Source organism: Mobula birostris, chromosome 16 (genome assembly GCF_030028105.1).
Source record: "Mobula birostris isolate sMobBir1 chromosome 16, sMobBir1.hap1, whole genome shotgun sequence".
Classification (NCBI taxonomy): Eukaryota; Metazoa; Chordata; class Chondrichthyes; order Myliobatiformes; family Myliobatidae; genus Mobula; species Mobula birostris.
This window is the reverse complement of record NC_092385.1, coordinates 58,851,051-58,871,476: the sequence shown is the minus strand read 5'-3', so window position 1 is coordinate 58,871,476 and position 20,426 is coordinate 58,851,051. Positions and strand designations below refer to the sequence as shown.

Sequence of the window (20,426 nt, the reverse complement as noted above, 5' to 3'; positions counted from 1 at the left end):
GCCAATTGGCCTAATGAGTCTGCTCTGCCATTCCATCAAGGCTGATTTATTATCCCTCTTAACCCCTTTCTTCTGCCTTCTCCCCGTAACCTTTTACACCTTTATTAATCAAGAGCCTGTCAACTTTTGCTTTAAATGTACATAATAAGGTCCTCCACAGCCGTCCTCAGATTCACCACCCTCTGGCTAAATAAATCCCTCCTCTTTAAGCTTGCTCAATCTCTTGTAAACTTGATCACAAATCTGTTGTAGGCTTGGTTTCCTTCACCGTTAGAGTGGTGAATGAATTCATCAAATGGTGTTAGCTTATGGTTGCATTATTCATATATGTTTCACATTAATTATTTTTTATGACATTGAGGTCCTTCAGCTCACTGAGTCACAGCTGCCTCACAGAGCAATCCCATTCCCCCGTTTCCCTGTAATCCATTCCTCCCTCACTCTCAATGTTTGTTCCCCAGATTCAATCACTCACCCGTACCCTAACAGTTACCAGTTACTGACACTGGCAATTGGATTATTGTTGTCACATGTACCGAGATACAATGGAGATCATTCTTGTTTGCATGCCATTTAGACAACCCATGCCCTACGTAATACACAGAGGTAGTAAAAATGAATAATTTTATTTATTTTTATTTTTAATTTAGAGAGAGTAACTTACGAGTCCTCACATCCCAATTACACCCATGTGACCAATTTTAACCTTGCAGCCCATACACCTTTGGAGTATGGGAGGAAACCGGCATACCAGGAGGAAACCCACGTGGTCATGGGGAGAAAGTACAGACCGTGGTGAAATTGAACCCGGGTTGCTGGTACTGTAGTGGCTTTATGCTAACTGCTGCACTACTGTTCCATCCAATTACAATAGAATTGAAGAATATAGTGTTCGTGTCGCAGTTACAGAAAAGTACAGACAGGTTGGCAATGTGTAAGACAAGGTAGAACCACAATCCAAATCTTGGCATATGGGGGTAGACTGAGGCTACCTGGAGGAAACCCACATGGTCACAGGGAGACCTTGCGAACTCCATACAGAAAGCAGTGGAGGTCAGAATCGTACCTGGGTCACAGAGCCTTGAGGTAGAGGCTCTATTGGCTACATCAATAGTAATGAATGATAAATTATAATTAATTTATTATGACTCCTTGGCCCAGATAAGCCAGTCTCCCTGGGAGAAAGAATTTTTTTTTAATATTTACATTCTAATTCTGAGTCAGTGTTACAGTAATAATTCCAGCAGTTACTTCCATCTCCCCCGCCCACTGATTGTTCTACATCACTGTAGTTGTGGAAGTGGTCAGTGAAATGGAGATGATGACTGAGGGATTAGTATTGGCTGGAAAACCACCCGTGACCATGAACACGGAGTGAATGGGGATGGTATGGCAGTCACTATAAATCCCGGGATGTCAGCTTGATATCCTAGTGACCATTTTACTTGCCTCTAGAATTCCGTCCATCACTGAAGATGTAGCGAGAGAGGCGCTGGCGCAGTTTGCGACGGCTCACTGCTGTTACAGTGGCAGACCCACCCGCGAGATGGTCTTTCAGGACCTCACACCATTCAACATGTACAGGGTAAGGTGCTTGTTCTGAGGTCAATGTGTTGTCTGTGTTGTCTGGCAGGCAGTGTAAGGACATTGTCCTATTGCAACATTATAATGTCCGAAGCAACTTCCAGTAACTTAAGTACTTTTGGAAGAATTTAAGCTGCCTGTTCGCACACTGATGGGACACACCAAAACCAGAATGATTATAACCAAATAAAGATTTTAAGTTGGTTGAATGAAAAACATTGGCAAAGACATCAGAATCAGACTCATGTATATTATCACTGACGTATGTCGTGAAATTTGTTGTTTTACAGCATCAGTGAGTGCAATAAATAAGATATATTATAAATCACAATTGTATATATTCATACACGGTGGATTCTGGTTAATTGGGACACATCGGGACCAGTCCATTTTGGCCCAATTGGACTTCTGCCCCAAATAGCTGAAGTTTCATGGAAATTGTTGAAAGGGTATATAAAAAACTATAAATGAACAAACAACAAACAACAGGAATTCTGCAGATGCTGGAAATTCAAGCAACACACATCAAAGTTGCTGGTGGACGCAGCAGGCCAGGGAGCATCTCTAGGAAGAGGTACAGTCGACGTTTCAGGCCAAGACCCTTCGTCAGGACTAACTGAATGTTAATAAATGAACAAAATTAGCACAGATATCTAGTGCAGATAATGGACTGCCTCCATACAAAGTTTTTGACAGTTACATCTCCAATTTTAATTTTCATTGTAACATTCAAGATGATTGTCAATACCTTCATAGTTTCTAACTTGTTGAAGTAGTGAAATTACTTTATTTTCGCTCCCAGTGATTTCTAGCATCTCCAAGCTTGAATGCTTGAAACCGCAGAGAGCAAAACAGTTCTGAATTGTCTTACTGCTTATTTCTAACCAACTATCAGTGACAAGAACACAAACACACGCAAGTGATGCTATTTTAAAAACTGTTTGCTCCAAGTGCTGTGTAACGCCTTCACGGTCACACAAGTGAATGTGACTGACGCTAGTTAGAAACTGTTCGGCAACAGTTTCCTGTCCCAATTAAGTGGCATAATGTCCCAAATAAATGACTGCCCAATTAACCAATGGCCCAATTAACCAGATTCCAATGGGTGTGTGTGTACTGTATATTTATGTGTGCATATGTATATACAACATATATATAGACATATGTACAGTATATATATTTATGTATATGTATGGTGCTTAAAGAGAGCAACAATAATGAGGTGGTGTTCATGGGTTCAATACCCGTTCAGAAATATGATGGCGGAGGGGTAGAAGGTGTTCCTAAAACACTGAGTTTGTTGAACGTACACTCAAGCTATGTAATTGAACCTATAATAGTGTCCTGAAGACAAATGGAGCCTTGGTTTAATTGGTTAAATTTCTTGTCCAAGAGAAAGTACGTTCGGTGTTTCCTCGTTGCAGTGGAGTGTCATTTAGATCTGAACTAACCCTCTGGAGCGAGACGTGAGCCACAGCTGTTAAATCAGCAACGTGCATGCAAAAGGCTTCATTGCTCTCTTGTAATGCACACAAGATTGTATTCTTTACGTGTGAACCGAGATGAACAGTGAAAGACACACAAAGTGCTGAAGGAACTCAGCTGGTCAAGTAGTATCTATGGAGGGGAAGGAACAGTTGACCTTTGGGGCTGAGACCCTTCATCAGGATTGGAAAGGAAGGGGCAAGAGGTCAGAATATAAACACAAGAGATTCTGGACACACAAAATTCTGGAGAAACTCAACATGTATAGAAGGGAATAGCAGTTGGTGTTTCAGATGGAGACCCTTCATCGGGTCTGCAGAGGAAGGGGCAGAGGCCAGAATAAAAATGTGGGGGGAGGGGAATGAGTACACGTTGGCAGGAGATAGGTGAGACCGGTTGAGTGGCAAGGTGGGTGGGTGGGGGAGTAAAGATGAAGAGAGAAGCAGGGAGGTGATGGGTGGAAAAGTTAAAGAACTGAAGAACAAAGGAATCTGACAGGAGAGGAGAGTAGACCATGGGAGAAAGAGAAGGAGGAGGGGTACCAGAGGGAGGTGATGGCAAGTGAAGAGAATGGAAGGGATAAGAAGAGAACCAGAAAGGGGAATGGTAAAAGCGTTATTGGTCCCCTAGTTCATCTCACAGGGTCCTTATCTCTCCACCAACACCCACACTTCCCCATTTACACCAGGATCTTATCATCTGTTGTCATGTACAGTGATGCTAGAAAGTTTATGAACTCCGTAGAATTTTCTCTATTTCTGCACAAATATGAGAAAAATATCATTTTTCTCAATAAATAAATGAACAAGTATAATATTTAGTGTTACTTATTTAATTGTGTTCTCTTTATCTAGTTTTAGTACTTATGTGAAGATCTGATCACATTTTAGGTCATATTTAAGCAGAAGTAGAGAAAATTCTACAGGGTTCACAAACTTTCTAGCACTACTGTATGTTCCTTTGTGAAAAATTCAAAGGATCACTGATCAAAAGAAAAATCCATTCTCGGGAACCACAGTTACTATATCTACAGGAGCTGAGAATGGTAGGTGGGATGTTATTAGCCCCTGATTATGGAAGACTAGGATATGACTGGTCCCTGCTAATGGGATATTAGCTTCTCATTTGGTCGCAGATGCAAGTTGAGGATTTGATGGGACACTGATTAAATGCTAGGTTATGATTGGCTGACAATGATGGGATGCTGGATTGTGATTGGCTCCTGAATTTGGACTTTGGGGCTATCATTGAAACTTGTATGTGCTCGGCTCAGCTTCAGCTGAACTGCTGGCTGCAGTTGGCGCGAGGTTTTGGCTCGGCCGGATGAGTGGCTGTGAATGGTGTGGGGATGTTGGGAAATAGTGTAAGTTCAGGTAGTGGGGAGGATCTGGGAAAGGAACAGCAAATGGAGGGTTCGGGTGAGGGCGCATTAGGGTTTTATAATATTGGAATGATTTCAAGTGATGGAGAGGAAGGGCTGGATATTTTGAAAAAAAGGAAGGAGACTTCAAAGTATTGTTTAAATTTGACTTGGAACAGCCGCCCTCTAGCAATCCCATTAAATTAACTACAGAGTTAAAATCAGCCTTTGGGAATATAGATTGTGCTTCTACATTAAGAGGACGGAAGGTGTTAATCATTTGTAAGGATAAAAAGCAGAGTGAGAAGGCATTACGATTGAAGACTCTACTTTGCAAAAAGACAGTATCTATTTTGTCTGTGAAAATAGAGGTGTTAGGGGTATTGGGTGTTCAGGTGGCGATTTCGATAGGAGAGGTCATTGATTGGGAGGCAAGGTTAAGGAGATAAAGAGATTGCAAGTAGTCAGCGATGGGGAAAGGGTGGATAGTTTATCTGTATTGATATGTTTTGATGAGGTAAAGCTCCTTGATGAAGTTAGTTTGGGGTATGTAAGTTATAATATTCAAACTTGTATTCCATCCCCACTTAGATGTTACAACTGTCAGAGGTTTGCAGCAGTATGTCGTGGGAAACTAAGACGTAGTAAGTGTGGTGGGGAACATAAATATGAAGATGTGAAGGTGTAGAGTTTAATTGTTGTAATTGGGGAGATGGACATAGTGCAGCTTATAGAGGATGTGAAGTGTTTAAGAAGTGCTGAAGTTCAACAGGTTTAAGTACAGCTAGGTATGTCGTATGTGGAAGCTGTGCAAGAAGTTAAACTAAACATTAATAAAATATTACCAGTCAGAGAACAGAATGTGAAACCAGAGGCTATATGTCGGCATCACACTTCTCTTACTGAAGATTCTTTACTAGTTGATAAAATGAAGTTTGTGATGTTCATAACAGGTGTGGTGAATTGTATTGCTCAGGCATCCAGTCGTACAGAGAAAATTAAAATGATTGTGAAAGCCGCTGGAAGTATCTGAGTATAACAGATGTTACGTGGGAAGCTGTAAATGAAGCTCTGATGGGTGGGGTATCTGTATTTCAGTCTCCTTGTGAAGGTACATAATGGACATTAGAATATTGCAATGGAATGCAAGAAGCCAGATTTCTAATGGTCAAGACTTCAAGGAACTTGTTTCTGATTTATCAAATCCACCTTATGTTACATGTACAGTATTCCAGTACCTTGGTTGTTACCACATTTAAGCTTTGCTTTGCAGGATTATATTGTAATTAGGCATGATAGATTACAGTTGGTCCTCTGTATCCGCGGGTTCCGCATCTGTGGATTCAACCAACCAACTTGCGGATTGAAAATACTGAACAAGTATCCCCCGCTATCCGAAAGTAGAGTGTTCCTATGAAACCTTTCGTAAGCCGAACCCTAAAAATAACCTACCAAATCATACCAAATAGCACATAAAACCTAAAATAACAGAATATATAGTGAAAGCAGGAATGATATGCTACCAGCAGAACCATAGTAACATCGGCAGCTTTCAAGATTCTTTCTCTCTGCATGTAAGTAGTACGAATGGTGGATGCAGGCGAGCTCAACGCACGCACAATGTCCTTATTTCGTTCACCACGATCGAAACGCTAAATTATGTCCAGTTTTACGCTATGCGTAACACTCTTACATGCTCTCTTAGGCTTTTCTGATACCTTAGGACACATCTTGCTAACGGATACACAAAATAAATCGAGATAAAGCACTCTCGCTGCTCGGGGTGTGCGCTGTCTCTATAACGGCTCGCTGCAAAACAAACGCTGGATGTTATTTTTGCTTTTCGTAACACCCTTACGAGCTGATGCACTATCAATTCCTCCAAAAGACTGGAAGTAGAGTAAATACTGAAAAGATTTTATTAACAGTAAAATGTGACCTCGACCATGCCAAGTATCTGCCCTGGACTGAGAGGAGGAGCAGTGGCCCAATCGCCTTTAGTCAGGGGTCTGTGGGAGGAGCCACAGGGGCAGTCAGCAGAGGGGCGTGTCCAGACAGGTCACCCAGTTACAACATATATATATATATATATATATATGGTTTACCACATTCACCCCTTCTTTTTTTAAAAAAGAGTCCCGCGGGGTGAAGTGACTAACAGTATTTAAAACAAGTATATTTACAGGTTAAGTCTATCAGGCGGTCGAGTCCGTCGCTGTGATCTACGTAGCACCGGTGGTGATTGCATCGGCGATGGCGGTTGTGCTGGCTCCGGCCTGACTTGAGGTGCCAGCACGTTAGGCGTCGGTAATCCTGTGTGTGTGTGTGCATCGAGCCTCGTATGGGAGTGTCGTGTGGTGTCTGTGTAGGGCTTGGAGTGCACAGTCTCATGGTTATATACATCAGTGGATACGGGGTTAATAGTCACCACGGAGTGTTCAGGGTAGGGGCCCGGTGCTCCTGAGGGCGCCAGGTCACGGATGGAGACCATATCCTCCCGCCCATCAGATAAAACCACATAGGCATACTGGGGGTTCACATGAAGTAAGTGAACCCTCTCGACCATCGGGGAGTATTTATTGCTCCTCGCATGTTTCCGGAGCAGCACTGGCCCCGGGGACGTCAGCCAAGTTGGTAGGGTGGTCCCAGTGGTCGACTTTCTGGGAAAAGAAAAGAGCCGCTCATGAGGGGTGGCATTGGTGGCCGTGCATAACAGGGAGCGGATGGAGTGGAGTGCCTCGGGAAGGACCTCCTGCCAGCGGGAGACCGGCAGTCCCTTTGACCTGAGGGCTAAGAGTGTGGCTTTCCACACTGTGCCATTCTCCTTCTCTACCTGTCCGTTCCCCCGGGGATTACAGCTCGTGGTCCTACTGGTTGCAATTCCCCTAGCCAGTAGGTATTGGCGCAGCTCGTCACTCATAAACGAGGACCCTCTGTCACTGTGGATATAGCATGGGTATCCGAACAGAGTGAAGAGCTTGCGCAGGGCTTTTATAACTGACATGGTAGTGGTATCAGGGCAGGGGATGGCGAAGGGGAACCGTGAGTACTCGTCGATAATGTTAAGAAAGTACACATTGCGGTCGGTGGAGGGAAGGGGGCCCTTAAAGTCGACACTCAGTCGCTCAAAGGGGCGGGTGACCTTGACTAGTTGTGCCTTTTCGGGTCGGTAGAAGTGCGGTTTGCACTCTGCGCAGACTTGGCAGTCCCTGGTTATCGTCCTGATCTCCTCTAGGGAGTAAGGCAGGTTCCAGGCTTTCACGAAGTGGAAAAGCCGGGTGACCCCTGGGTGGCAAAGATCTACATGTAGGGCGTATAGCCGGTTGATCTGCACGCTGGCGCACATTCCCCGGGATAGGGCATCGGAGGGCTCGATGAGCTTCCCAGGCCTGTACATGATGTCATAGTTGAAGGTGGAGAGTTCGATTCTCCACCTCAGAATTTTATCATTTTTGATTTTGCCCCGCTGTTGGTAACTAAACACGAGTGCGACTGAGCGCTGGTCAGTCAGCAGGGTGAACTTTTTGCCGGCGAGATAGTGCCTCCAGTGCCTAATAGCTTCCACTATGGCCTGGGCCTCTTTCTCTCCCGCAGAGTGCCGAATTTCAGGGCCTTGAAGGGTACGGGAGAAGAACGCCACCGGTCTTCCCATCTGGTTGAGGGTAGCAGCCAGTGCAAAGTCGGAGGCATCACTCTCTACTCGGAAGGGAATGGACTCATCCACCGCATACATTGCTGCTTTGGCAATGTCCCCTTTTATGCGGCTGAAGGCCGCGCAGGCCTCGGCAGAGAGGGGAATGTGGTGGACTTGACCAGGGGGCGGGCCTTGTCTGCGTAGTTAGAGACCCATTGGGCATAATATGAAAAGAAGCCCAGGCACCTTTTGAGGGCTCTGAGGGTGTTGGGAAGAGGGAGTTCCAACAGGAGGCGCATACGGTCGGGGTCAGGGCCAATGACTCCATTCTCCATGACACACCCAAGGATAGCAAGTCGGGTGGTTCCGAACACACACTTGTCCTTGATATAGGTGAGGTTGAAAGCTTTGGCCACCAGAAAAATTTTTGGAGGTTGTAGTCGTGATCCTGCCGGTCGTGACCGCAGATGGTGATGTTATCCAAATATGGGAACGTGGCCTTCAGTTGGCACTGGTCCACCTTCCGGTTCATTTCCCTCTGGAAGACAGATACGCCATTCGTGACACTGAAGGGGATGCGCAGGAAGTGATAAAGCCTGCCATCCGCCTCGAAGGCGGTGTAAGTGCGGTCCTCCCAGCAGATGGGGAGCTGATGGTAAGCGGATTTTAGGTCTATGGTCGAGTACACCTTGTACTGTGCTATCTGACCGACCATATCCACGATGCGGGGTAGAGGGTACGCGTCGAGCTGCGTGAACCTATTGATGGTCTGGCTATAGTCCACGACCATCCTATTCTTCTCCCCGTTCTGAACAATGACCACCTGCGCCCTCCAAGGACTTGTGCTTGCCTCAATGACCCCCTCCCTGAGCAGCTGCTGTACCTCCGACTTAATGGAAGCTCTGTCCCCCGCGCTGTACCTCCTGCTTTTAGTTGCCACGGGTTTACAGTCAGGGTTCAGGTTGGCGAACAGCGGTGGGGGAGGGATCCTGAGGGTGGAGAGGCCGCAAGTGGTGTTGGTAGTGTGGCAGTTGGCATGATGTTGGGTGGGATGCACGGGTCGGTGTGTGTGTGTGGTCAGTAGCGGGGTACGTGACATATCTCTACAAAACAGGGGATTTACAACAGTGGTTGGTGGGAGGGGCCCATCATACTTTATTGTCACGCTTTTCTGGGGGCTCTGGAAGTTGAGCCCCAATAGCACAGGGGCACACAGTTGAGGCAAGACCAGTAACTTAAAGTCTCGATATTCTGTGCCCTGCACCACTAGTGTCGCTACACAACCCCACCGGATGTCTGTTGTATGCGACCCGGAAGCCATGGCGACCCTCTGACTTACCGGCCGTATCGCGAGTCCGCAATGCTGCACCGTGTCCAGGTGGATAAAACTGTTCGTGCTGCCTGTGTCAAACAGGCAGCTTGTCCTGCGCCCCTCCACCAGGATGTCCATCATTGACCTTGCGAGCTGGTGGGGAGCGCTTTGGTCAAGGGTCACGGAGGCCAGAGTTGAGTCACTGTCTTAGTCCGGCGCGGTGGGGTGCCTGGTGAGCACCCGTGGGTCGTAGGCGGTGCGAGGTGGTGCCGACCAAGATGGCCGCCCCATGTCTTGCACATGGTGGCGGCATGCAGGCAAGATGGCGACCCCCATGCCTCGCACGCGGTGCTGCTTGATCCCACTTGCGGTTTGGACTTACAGGCCTTGGCGAAGTGGCCCTTCTTTCCACAGCTGGAGCAGGTAGCCGGGCAGCGTTTCTGGGGGTGCTTCTCGAGTCCGCAGAAGTAGCACTTCGCAGACTCGCGACTGGCAGCAGCTGTCAATTCGCTGGCGGGTTACGGGGTCTGCGGCGCCCACGAGGCCATCGGGAGATCGCGTGCCTGGAGAGCATCAAAGTTGTGCAGAGCAGCCTCCAGCGTGTCAGTCGCCGAACGTAAGGTAAGATCGGCGTGTTCCAGCAGCCACTGGTGCACATACACTGACCTGGTCCCCGTGACGAAGGCGTCTCTAACTAGAAGCTCAGCGTGCTCTTCGGCTGTCAGTTCCCGGCAGTCGCAGGTCCGCATGAGTGTCTGTAGGGCCCAGACGAACTCAGCGCTCGACTCTCCAGGCTGCTGCTGCCGCATCGCTAAACGATGTTGTGCATCGACGGTGTTTACCAGCCGCAGGTATTGTCTTCTGAGGGCGCTCATCGTGCCGTCGTAGCTCGGCTGGTCTCTGACCATCGAGTAGACCCGTGGACTGACCCTGGAGAGGAGAACTCTGCGCTTTGCGGTGGACTCGGTCACTTCAATCTCCTCTAGGTATGATTCGAAGCAGGCCAGCCAGAGTTCGAAAGCATTTCCGGCTTCAGGTGTTTGTGGGTCGACGTCTAACTTGTCGGGTCTCAGTACGTGTTCCATGTTTTAAAATTACTGTTAATAGAATTGATGCACTATCAATTACTCCAAAAGACTGGAAGTAGAGTAAATACTGAAAGGCTTTTATTAACAGTAAAATAGGTCTCGTCCCTGCTGAGTATCTGCCCCTGGACTGAGAGGAGGAGCAGTGGCCCAATCGCCTTTATTCAGGGGTCTGTGGGAGGAGCCACAGGAGAAGTCAGCAGAGGGGCGTGTCCAGACAGGTCACCCAGTTACAATATATATATATATATATATTTTACCACACAAACTCTCTTAGGCTTTTATATAAGGGACTTGAGCATCTGTGGATTTTGGTATCTGCGTGGCCTCCCGGAACCAATCCCCTGTGGATACAGAGGGCCGACTGTAGTTGGTAGAGGGGGTGGTGTTACAAGTTTTATAAGGAAAGGGATAGGACATAGAGTTGTACATGTAAATTAAGTATGTGAGGCACTGGTAGTAGAAGTATTTAATTTAACAGGTGGGGTATTAAAATGGTAAATTTTTATAACCCTTGTGGAGAGCTTTTGATTGATTTGTTGGAAATCATATGTAGCTCGAGCTCACTGAAGGATGTATGGCGCAGGGATTTTAACACACATAGTTCACTGTGGGGTTGTCCGCAGAATGATGGTAATGGTTTGATTGTAGAAGAATTTTTAGATATTTCACATCTTGTGTGTCTTAATGATGGGAGGCGCATGAGATTTAATGTTCTTAGTAGTTCTGAAACTGCTACAGATTTGACTTTAGTTTCAAACATTCTGACTGGAGTGAGTGAGTGGGCTGTCATGGCAGATGAAACATTGGGGAGCGATCATTTTCCTATATTTATAAGCTTGGGGGTGGATTTATATAGGGGACAGGAGGCCACTTATAGGCAGTGGAATTTTGGTAAAGCATATTGGGAGAAGTTTAAGGTTTGATGTGATGAACGTCTATCAGGGCTGAATGTTGAGGATGATGTGGATTTCTGCAATGAAAGGTTATGTCACAATATTCATCAAACTGCTGTGGAAGTGATTCCTATTAAAAAGGGCATTAATAGGAAAAAGGCTGTACCATGGTGGATTGAAGCGTGTGCAGAGGCAATAAGGGAGAAAAATAAGGCATTTAGGAAAGTTAAGAAGTATCACTCTCCGAGTGACCTTATTAAGTTTAAAAGGGCACAGAACGTGGTGAGGAAAGTAGTGAAAGTTGTGAGAAAGTTTTACTGGAGGTCCTATTGTAACAGTATTGTGTTAAGCTTGGAGATGTTTGGGGAATGATTAAAAATGGGGGGGGGGTGGAATTCACAGGGCTAATAACATTCCAGTGTTGGTTTAAGAAGTCAATACGATTGTTCGTGAAACAGAGAAGGACGAGTTACTGACGTGGTCGTTTGCTACAATTCATAATCAAGATAATATAAGTGAAGAGGCTAAACAATGTAGGGATAAGGTTCCAAGTGAATACTCTGATGTGTTGGAAGCTAGCTGTAGCAAAGATAGTATTAGTGATGTAGAGTGTTCTTTGTGTGAATTTAAGAAAGCCATTAATAGTATGGGTTAGACAGCTCCAGGAATGGATGACATATGTTATTGTATGTTTAAACATATGGCCAACAACTCTCTTATGGTAATATTACAATTAGAAACATAGAAAACCTACAGCATAATACAGGCCCTTCAGCCCACAAATCTGTGCCGAACATGTCCTTACCTTAGAAATTACCCATAGTCCTCTATTTTTTTGAGCTCCATTTACCTGTCCAGGAGTCTCTTAAAAGACCCTATCATAAATTATATTGATTTAATTGCTGCTGATAGAATCAGCAATATTAGAAATATTATCAGAATAATGGGAACACATGATCAGAAATATGAATATTTTCAAATGCATGTTTTAAATTTCTGTGATTGTTGAACTATGCAGAAAAATTATCACTTTGTTTGCCTTCAATATCTATCTCACAAGCTAAAACAACAAATTTGCATAGTATACCATCACTTAAGTTGTTCACTTCTTTTGATATGACTGGAAATCTGAAGGGAAATCTATTTTTTCTGCATTTAAAAGAAGGGAAACCTATCATCATCTCTATGAATAGACTTGGAATTGGTAGGATTGAAATTTTTGCCAGAAATAGGATAAAGTTCCAAGCAACCCTGAAGTTCAGCATGTAGAGCTACTAAAGTTCAAAGGAATGAAGAAAATATCGAGAAATTAACCAACATTCTTGAATCATATTTGGAATTTAGGCCACCTTTCCTCCGTCACATGCCGATGATAATAGACCTGATTCTGACTCTGATTCATGGAAAATGGCAGTGGTAGTACCTATTCTAAAACCTGGAAAACTCCCATTGGATCCTTCTAGTTATAGACCAATATCTTTAACGTCCCATTTGTGTAAACTTATGGAACGTATGGTAATAGAGTGGTTGAATTCTATTTTGGAACAAAGAGGTGATATAGCGTTTTATCAGAGTGGATTTTGGAAGGGTAGAACGACATTGGATTCAGTTTTATGTTCTAAGATGATATTAGGAAAGCACAGGTAAATAAAGACGTTGTAATAGTAGTATATTTTGATACAGAAAAAGCATATGATATGTTATGGAGGAAGGGTCTTTTGATTAAATTATGGAAATTAGGAGTGGGAGGAAGGCTGTATAATTTTTTCTAAGTTTTTTATTTGGATGGTCTATGCAGGTAAGGGCAGGAAAGGTATATTCTGGCTTCTATGAGATAGGAAGTGGGACTCCACAATAGACAATAGGTGCAGGAGTAGGCCATTCAGCCCTTCGAGCCAGCACCACCATTCACTGTGATCATGGCTGGTCATCCACAATCAGTACTCTTTTGTTGCCTTCTCCCTATATCCCTTCACTCTGCTATCTTTAAGAGCTCTATCTAACTCTTTTTGAAAGAATCCAGAGAATTGACCTCCACTGCCTTCTGAGGCAGAGCATTCCACAGAACCACAAGGCTGTATTTGCAGCCCTTTATTGTTTAATATTATGATTAATGATATTTTCTCTGAGGTAGGTACTGGGGGTGGGTAGATCACTTTTTGCAGATGATGGAGCTTTATGGATCAGAGGAAAAATTTCAATTTTAACTACTGTATATGGGATGCAATTACTAATTAATAAGGTCAAACAGTGGGCAAATAGATGGGGTTTTAAGCTTTCAGTAGCTAAAACACAAGTTATATGTTTTACAAAGGGGATCGATAGACCTGCACTTAACTTGAAATTATATAGTCAAACTCTTGAAGAAGTGTCAGTGGTAAGATTTCTTGGCACGTGGTTGGATAATAAGCTGATATGGAAGCACTGTATCAGGATAATTAACAAGTGTAAAGGGGCATGAAATATCCTTGGGCGTCTATGTGAGTATTCTTGGGGTGTTACATGAAAATCTCTGTGACCATATATATTTGTTTAATTAGAAAGGTACTTGATTGTGGCTGTGTGGCTTGTGGATGAGCTCACCTTCAAATTTAAAATGTTTGGATGTGACACAAGCTCAGGCTCAGGTTGTGTTGTGGTGCAGAAAGGTCATCTCCTGTTTCAGCTTTACTGGTTGAAATGGGACAATTACCCTTACAGTTGTGGAAGATGAAGTTATTGTTAACATACTGGGTTAACTTGAGTGTGCAGAGGAAGGATCACCCTGTTAAAAGTGTGTGGGAAGACTGTTAGGAACATCACAGGAAGAGTGTTTTTAGTTTTGGGTGTCTGGGTTCTCATCACGCTAGGAATATGGGTTTGCTGGATTATGTAATTTGTCCCACTGTAGCTTTTTCAGTAACCCCACTGTGGTTTTTCCAATGGCTTTAGTTGATTTTAGGTTGCATGATTTAATGAAATCCAAAGATCCTGATACGCCTAAGAGTCTGTTGGTTCATCAGTACGTTAAGGAGAATTATTGTGATATGTTAACCATTTTTACTGATGGACCAAAAGATAATTTAATGGAGAATGTCAGTGTGGCCATTTTTGTGCCTGAATTACAGGTAACAGTAAAGAACTGTCTTACTAACCATTTAACAGTGTATACTGCAGAACTGGTTGCCATCATTTTGGGCTCACAGTAGGTGGAGGAAGTCTGCCTTTGCAAAGTTATAATTTGTTCAGATTCTTTTTCAATTTTGACTAGTCTTAAAACAGGTTGTGCTAGCAGTGGTCTGATTTACTGCTGGAAGCTCTTTAAACGTTATTTCATATTCAAAGTATTGGTTTACATGTCTTTTTCTTATGGGCCTCTGCACGTAGACATGTTGAGGGGAACGAGCGGGTTGATTGTTTGGCCAAAAAAGCTGTTAAAAGTTCATCTGATGTTCTACTTAGTAAATCAGAACCTAAGGGATTATGGCAAGACCTGTGGGATAATGGGTATAAAGGGAGGTACCTTTACAGAATACATAAAACGGTTGGATTGATGGGAGAAGGGGATAAGACAAGATGGGAAGCAGTTATATTGACTCAACTTAGAATTGGGCATACTATGCTTAATTATTCCTTGTATCTTGTTGGAAAACCACTCTGGGGCGTGTAGGTGTTGTCATCATTATGAAACAGTTGAACACATTCTTTTACAATATGAAGCATACAAGGTTGAAAGAAAGCAGATGTAGGCTGCGCTACTAGCTTTGGGGGCTGACAGTTTTCATTTAAAGACTTTGCTAAGTTATAAAAGTGACTTTAATTCAATTCATAATATTGCCTTTCATTATTTAAAATCTGTAGGGCTTTTTGGGGTAATTTAGTTTTCAGTTGATAAAGAACTAGTAGGGGTTTTAATTCCCAACTCTCTACACCACACTCCAGTGCAGTTAGTGGCAGTAATGCACCTTTAAGTTGGACTGCCACTGCTATTAAAAGTCAGAAGGAGAAGAGGCTATCATTGGATGCTGGGCTATGAATGGTCCTGATACGATTCTAGGCTATAGTTGGCCTCTAATAATGGGGTGCTAAGCTTTGTCTGCTGATGATAGGTTATCTGGCTATGGTTGTCCCCTGTTGCAGCTACAGACCACAAACAGCTTCTAACGATGGAATGCTTGCCTATGTTTTCTGATGATTGCATGCTGGACTTTGTTTGGAACTTGTCACTGGAGAGGGGCTGGTGTTGCCTCAGGGAGCTTTGACTGGCCTCTGATTAGGGCTTTTGCTGACCTGGGTTATAATGTGCAGCCTCTTTAGAGGTAATATTTTCTCCAGTTACCAGAATACTTTTGTCTCTTTTAGTATCGCCTCGAGACCTTCACTGAATCCCGGCTAACTGAATGGACTCATGTACCCTTCACTGGTGAGTGTGTGTTAGCAAAGTGCCCAGTTTTACCGTTTTCACAATGACAGCAGCAGTCAGCTACTGGGACAGAGAGATCAATATCAGCCATCCACCTGAGGGTACATATCTCAACCATTGTTCAATGCCCACTTCAGCTTGAGTTGTTTAAGGTAGATTGACCCAAGTTAAGTCACAGAGCCCACTTTTGGCTGCTTGGCTCAATGAGTGGTCGAACAGGAGCTGTGGGATTGTACCATTCAGGGGCATGAAGGACATACATACAGAAAGGTGTGGGAAGAGGGCCAGTAACATCGTGAAGGATCCCACCCACCCTGCTCATGGACTGTTTGTCCCACTCCCATCACAGAAGAGGCTTTGTAGCATCTGCACCAGACCCACCAGACTCAAAAACAGTTACTTGCCCCAAGCAGTAAGGCTGATCAACTCCTCTATACCCCCGACCACCAATACTACTTTATTGTTTCATGTAAGAGTCACTTTGTGTACAGACACTCCTGTGCCTAGCCTAACTTTATGGTCATACATTCAATCTGTGTATATAAGCTATCTTATGTATTTACAGCATAGGTATTGTGTTTTTTATTATTATGTTCTTTATACGGCATTAGGTAGAAAGCTGAAAAGCAGGACCTGCAGGGTAGTGATCTCTGGATTGCTGCCTGTGCTACATGCCAGAGAGGACGAGTATAGGATGATTTGGTAGGTGAATGTGTGGCTGTGTGGTGCAGGGGACAGGTTTTCAGATTTATGGATCATTGCGATCTCTTCTGGGGAAGTTATGACCTGGACAAAATGGATGGGTTACACTTGAACCCAAGGGGGGACCAATATCATTATGGGCAGGTCTGCCAGAGCTGTTTGGCAGGGTTTAAACCAGTATGGCCGGGGGATGGGGACCCAAGTGATAGTGCTGAGGATGAGGTAGAGGCAGTATGTAGTGAGCCTGCTAGCAATGAGGGGCTGGTGATAGGGAAAAATTGCCATCAACAGGGTGAGTTGCCGTGTAAAAAGTGAACAAAATTGAAAGGGTGAATAAGGAACTGAAATTGTTATATTTGAATGTATGCATGTATATGAATGTATGCTTATGGAATAAGGTAGATGAACTTGCAGCACAGTTACTGATTGGCATGTATGACGTTGTGGGCATCACTGAATCTTGGCTGAAAGAAGATTGGCTGGGAGTTTAATGTCCAAGGATACACATTGATTCGAAAGGACAGGCAGGTAGGTGGGGGGTGGGGTGGAGGTGGTGGCTCTGCTGGTAAAAAAAGTAAAATCAAATCATTAAAAAGTGACATAGGATCAGAAGGTGTAGAATCATTGTGGATAGAGCAAAGGAATTGCAAGGGTAAAAAGACCCCAATGGTAGCTATTTACAGACCCCCAAACACTAGTAAAGATGTGGTTTGCAAATTACAATGGGAGATAGAAAATGCATGCCAAAAGGGCAGTGTTATGAAAGTCATGATGGGCTTCAGTATGCAGGTAGATTGGGAGAATCAGGTTGATGCTGGCCCTGAAGAGTGCTTACGAGTTGGCTTTTTAGAGCAGCTTATGGATGACCCCACTAAGGGATCAGCTATTCTGGCTTGGATGTTGTGCAATGAATCGGAATTGATTTGAGAACTAAAGGTAAAGGAACCCTTAGGGACCAGTGATCATAATATGATATAATTCAGCCTGCAATTTGAGAAGAAGAAATTAAAACCAGATGTATCAGTATCACTGTGGAGTAGAAAGGAATTACACAGGCATGATAGAGGAGCTGGCCAAAATTGATTGGAAGGGAACACTAGCAGGGATGATGGCAGAGTAGCTATGGCTCAAATTTCTGGAAGCAATTCAGAAGGTACAGGTTATGTACATCCCAAAGAAGAAATATTCTAAAGGCAGAATGACCCAACTGTGGCTCGCAACATAAAATCCAAAGAGAGGGCACATAATAGAGCAAAAATTAGTGGGACGTTAAAGGATTGGGAAGCTTTTAAAACCCAACAGAAGGCAACTAAAAAAAGTCATAAAGAAGGAAAAATGGAATGCAAAGGTAAGCTACCAATGATATTAAAGAATGTACCAAATGTTCCTTCAGGTATATAAAGTGTAAAAGGGAGGCAAAAGTAGATATCAGACCGTTGGAAAATGATGCTAGAGAGGTAGTAACTGGAGATGAGCTGAATAAGTGTTTTGCATCAGTGTTCTCTGTGGAAGACACTAGCAGGAAGCCAGGAGTTCGAGAGTGTCAGGGGGCAGAAATGTGTGATGTTGCCATTACTGAGGAGAAGGTGCTTGGGAAACTGGAAGGTCTGAAGGTAGATAAGTCACCTGGACCAGATGGTCTACACTGCAGAGTTCTGAAAGAAGTGACTTGAGAGATTGTGGAGGCATTAGTAATTTCCTTTCAAGAATCAATAGATTCTGACATGGTTCTGGAGGACTGGAAAATTGCAAATGTCATTCCATTCTTCAAGAAGAGAGAGAGAGTCAGAAGAAAAGAAATTATGGGCCAGTTAGTCTGACTTCAGCGGTTGGGAAGATGTTGGAGTCGATTGTTAAGGATGTGATTTCAGGTTACTTGGAGGCACATGATAAAATAGGCTGTAGTCAGCATGGTTTCCTTAAGGAAAAATCTTGTTCCTGACAAATCTGTTGGAATTCTTTAAAGAAATAACAAGCAGGAGAGACAAAGAATAATTGGTGGATGTTGTGGTACTTGGATTTTCAGAAGGCCTTTGACAAGGTGCCACACATAAGGCTGGATTAACAGGTTAAGAACCAATGGTATTACAGGAAATATGCTGGCATGGATAAAGCAGTGGCTGATTGGCAGGAGCCAAAGAGTGGGGACAAAGGTGCAAAGAGACTTGCAATTCTTTGTGCAGGGTTCTCTAAAGGTTAATTTGCAGGTTATGTCGGTGGTCAGGAAATTAAATGTGATGTTAGCATTCATTTTGAAAAGACTAGAATATAAAGGCAAAGATGTAATGTTGAGGTTTTATAAAGCACTTTTAGCACTGTGAGCAGTTTTGGGCCCCTTATCTAAGAAAGGATATGCTGGCATTGGAAAGAGTCCTGAGGAGGTTCACGAGAATGACTCCAGAATGAAAGGGTTAAGATATGAGGAGCATTTGATGGCTCTGGGCTTGTACTCACTGGAGTTTACAGGAATGAGAGGAGTCACATTCAAACCTATTGAATATTGGAAGGTCTGGAAAGAGCGGATGCGGAGAGGATGTTTTCTATCGAGGGGCAGTCTCAAACCACAGCCTCAGAATTGAGGGCCATCCATTTAGAACAGAGGTCAGGAAAATTTCTTTAGCCAGAAGGTACTGAATCTGTGGAATTTGTTGCCACAGAGGCCATGCAAGCCAAGTCATTGGGTATATTTAAGGTGGAGGTTGATAGGGTCTTGATTAATCAGGGTGTCAGGAAGAATCAGGTTACAGGGAGATAGTAGGAGAATGGTGTTGAGAGGGATAATAAATCAACCATGATGGACCATAGGACTATAAGATATAGGAGCAGAAGTCAGCCATTCGGCCCATCGAGTCTGCTCCACCATTCAATCATGGCTGATCCAACTCTTCCAGTTATCCCCACTCCCCTGCTTTCACCCCATACCCTTTGATGCCCTGGGTAATCAAGAATCTATCTACCTCTGCCTTAAATGCACCCAATGACTTGACCTCCACAGCCACTTGTGGCAACAAATTCCACAGATTTACCACCCTCTGACTGAAGTAATTTCTCTGCATCTCAGTTCTAAAAGGACGTCCTCCAATCCTGAAGTTGTGCCCTCTTATCCTAGAATCCCCTACCATGGGAAATAACTTTGCCATATCTAATCTGTTCAGGCCTTTCAACATTCGGAATGTTTCCATGAGATGCCCCCTCATTCTCCTGAACTCCAGGGAATACAGCCTAAGTGCTGCCAGATGTTCCTCATACAGTAACCTTTTCATTCCTCAAATCATTCTCATGAAACTTCTCTGAACCTTCTCCAATGTCAGTATATCCTTTCTAAAATAAAGAGCCCAAAACTGCACACAATACTCCGTGTGGTCTCACGAGTGCCTTATAGAGCCTCAAGATCACATCCCTGCTCTTATATTCTATACCTCTAGAAATTAATGCCAACATTGCATTTGCCTTCTTCACAACCGACTCAACCTGGAGGTTAACCTTTAGGGTATCCCGCACAAGGACTCCCAAGTCTCTTTGCATCTCTGCATTTTGAATTCTCTCCCCATCTAGATAATAGTCTGCCTGTTTATTTCTTCCACCAAAGTGCATGACTATACACTTTCCAACATTTTATTTCATTTGCCATTTCTTTGCCCATTCCCCTAAACTATCTAAGTCTCTCTGCTTCATCAACACTGCCTGCTCCTCCACCTACCTCTGTATCATCGGCAAATTTAGCCACAAATCCTTTAATACCATGGTCCAAATCATTGACGTATATCATAAAAAGCAGTGGTCCCAACACTGACCCCTGTGGAACTCCACTGGTAACCGGCAGCCAGCCAGAATAGGATCCCTTTATTCCCACTCTCTGTTTTCTGCCAACTAGCCAATGCTGCACCCATGCTAGTAACTGCTCTGTAATTCCATGGGCTCTTATCCTGCTAAGCAGCCTCATATGCGGCACCTTGTCAAAGGCCT

General features: G+C 44.0%; 1 protein-coding gene across 2 annotated transcripts in view; it reads left to right on the top strand.

The window, feature by feature from the left end:
* LOC140211167 (protein SSUH2 homolog) overlaps nt 1-20,426 on the top strand; it is a 76,812-nt gene that overhangs the window by 23,142 nt on the left and 33,244 nt on the right. For both annotated transcript variants that reach the window (XM_072280713.1, XM_072280712.1), the window contains 2 exons: nt 1,456-1,585; nt 15,698-15,758. In XM_072280713.1, the coding sequence (XP_072136814.1) occupies nt 1,456-1,585; nt 15,698-15,758 (191 nt within the window). The remainder of the gene's footprint in view (nt 1-1,455; nt 1,586-15,697; nt 15,759-20,426) is intronic.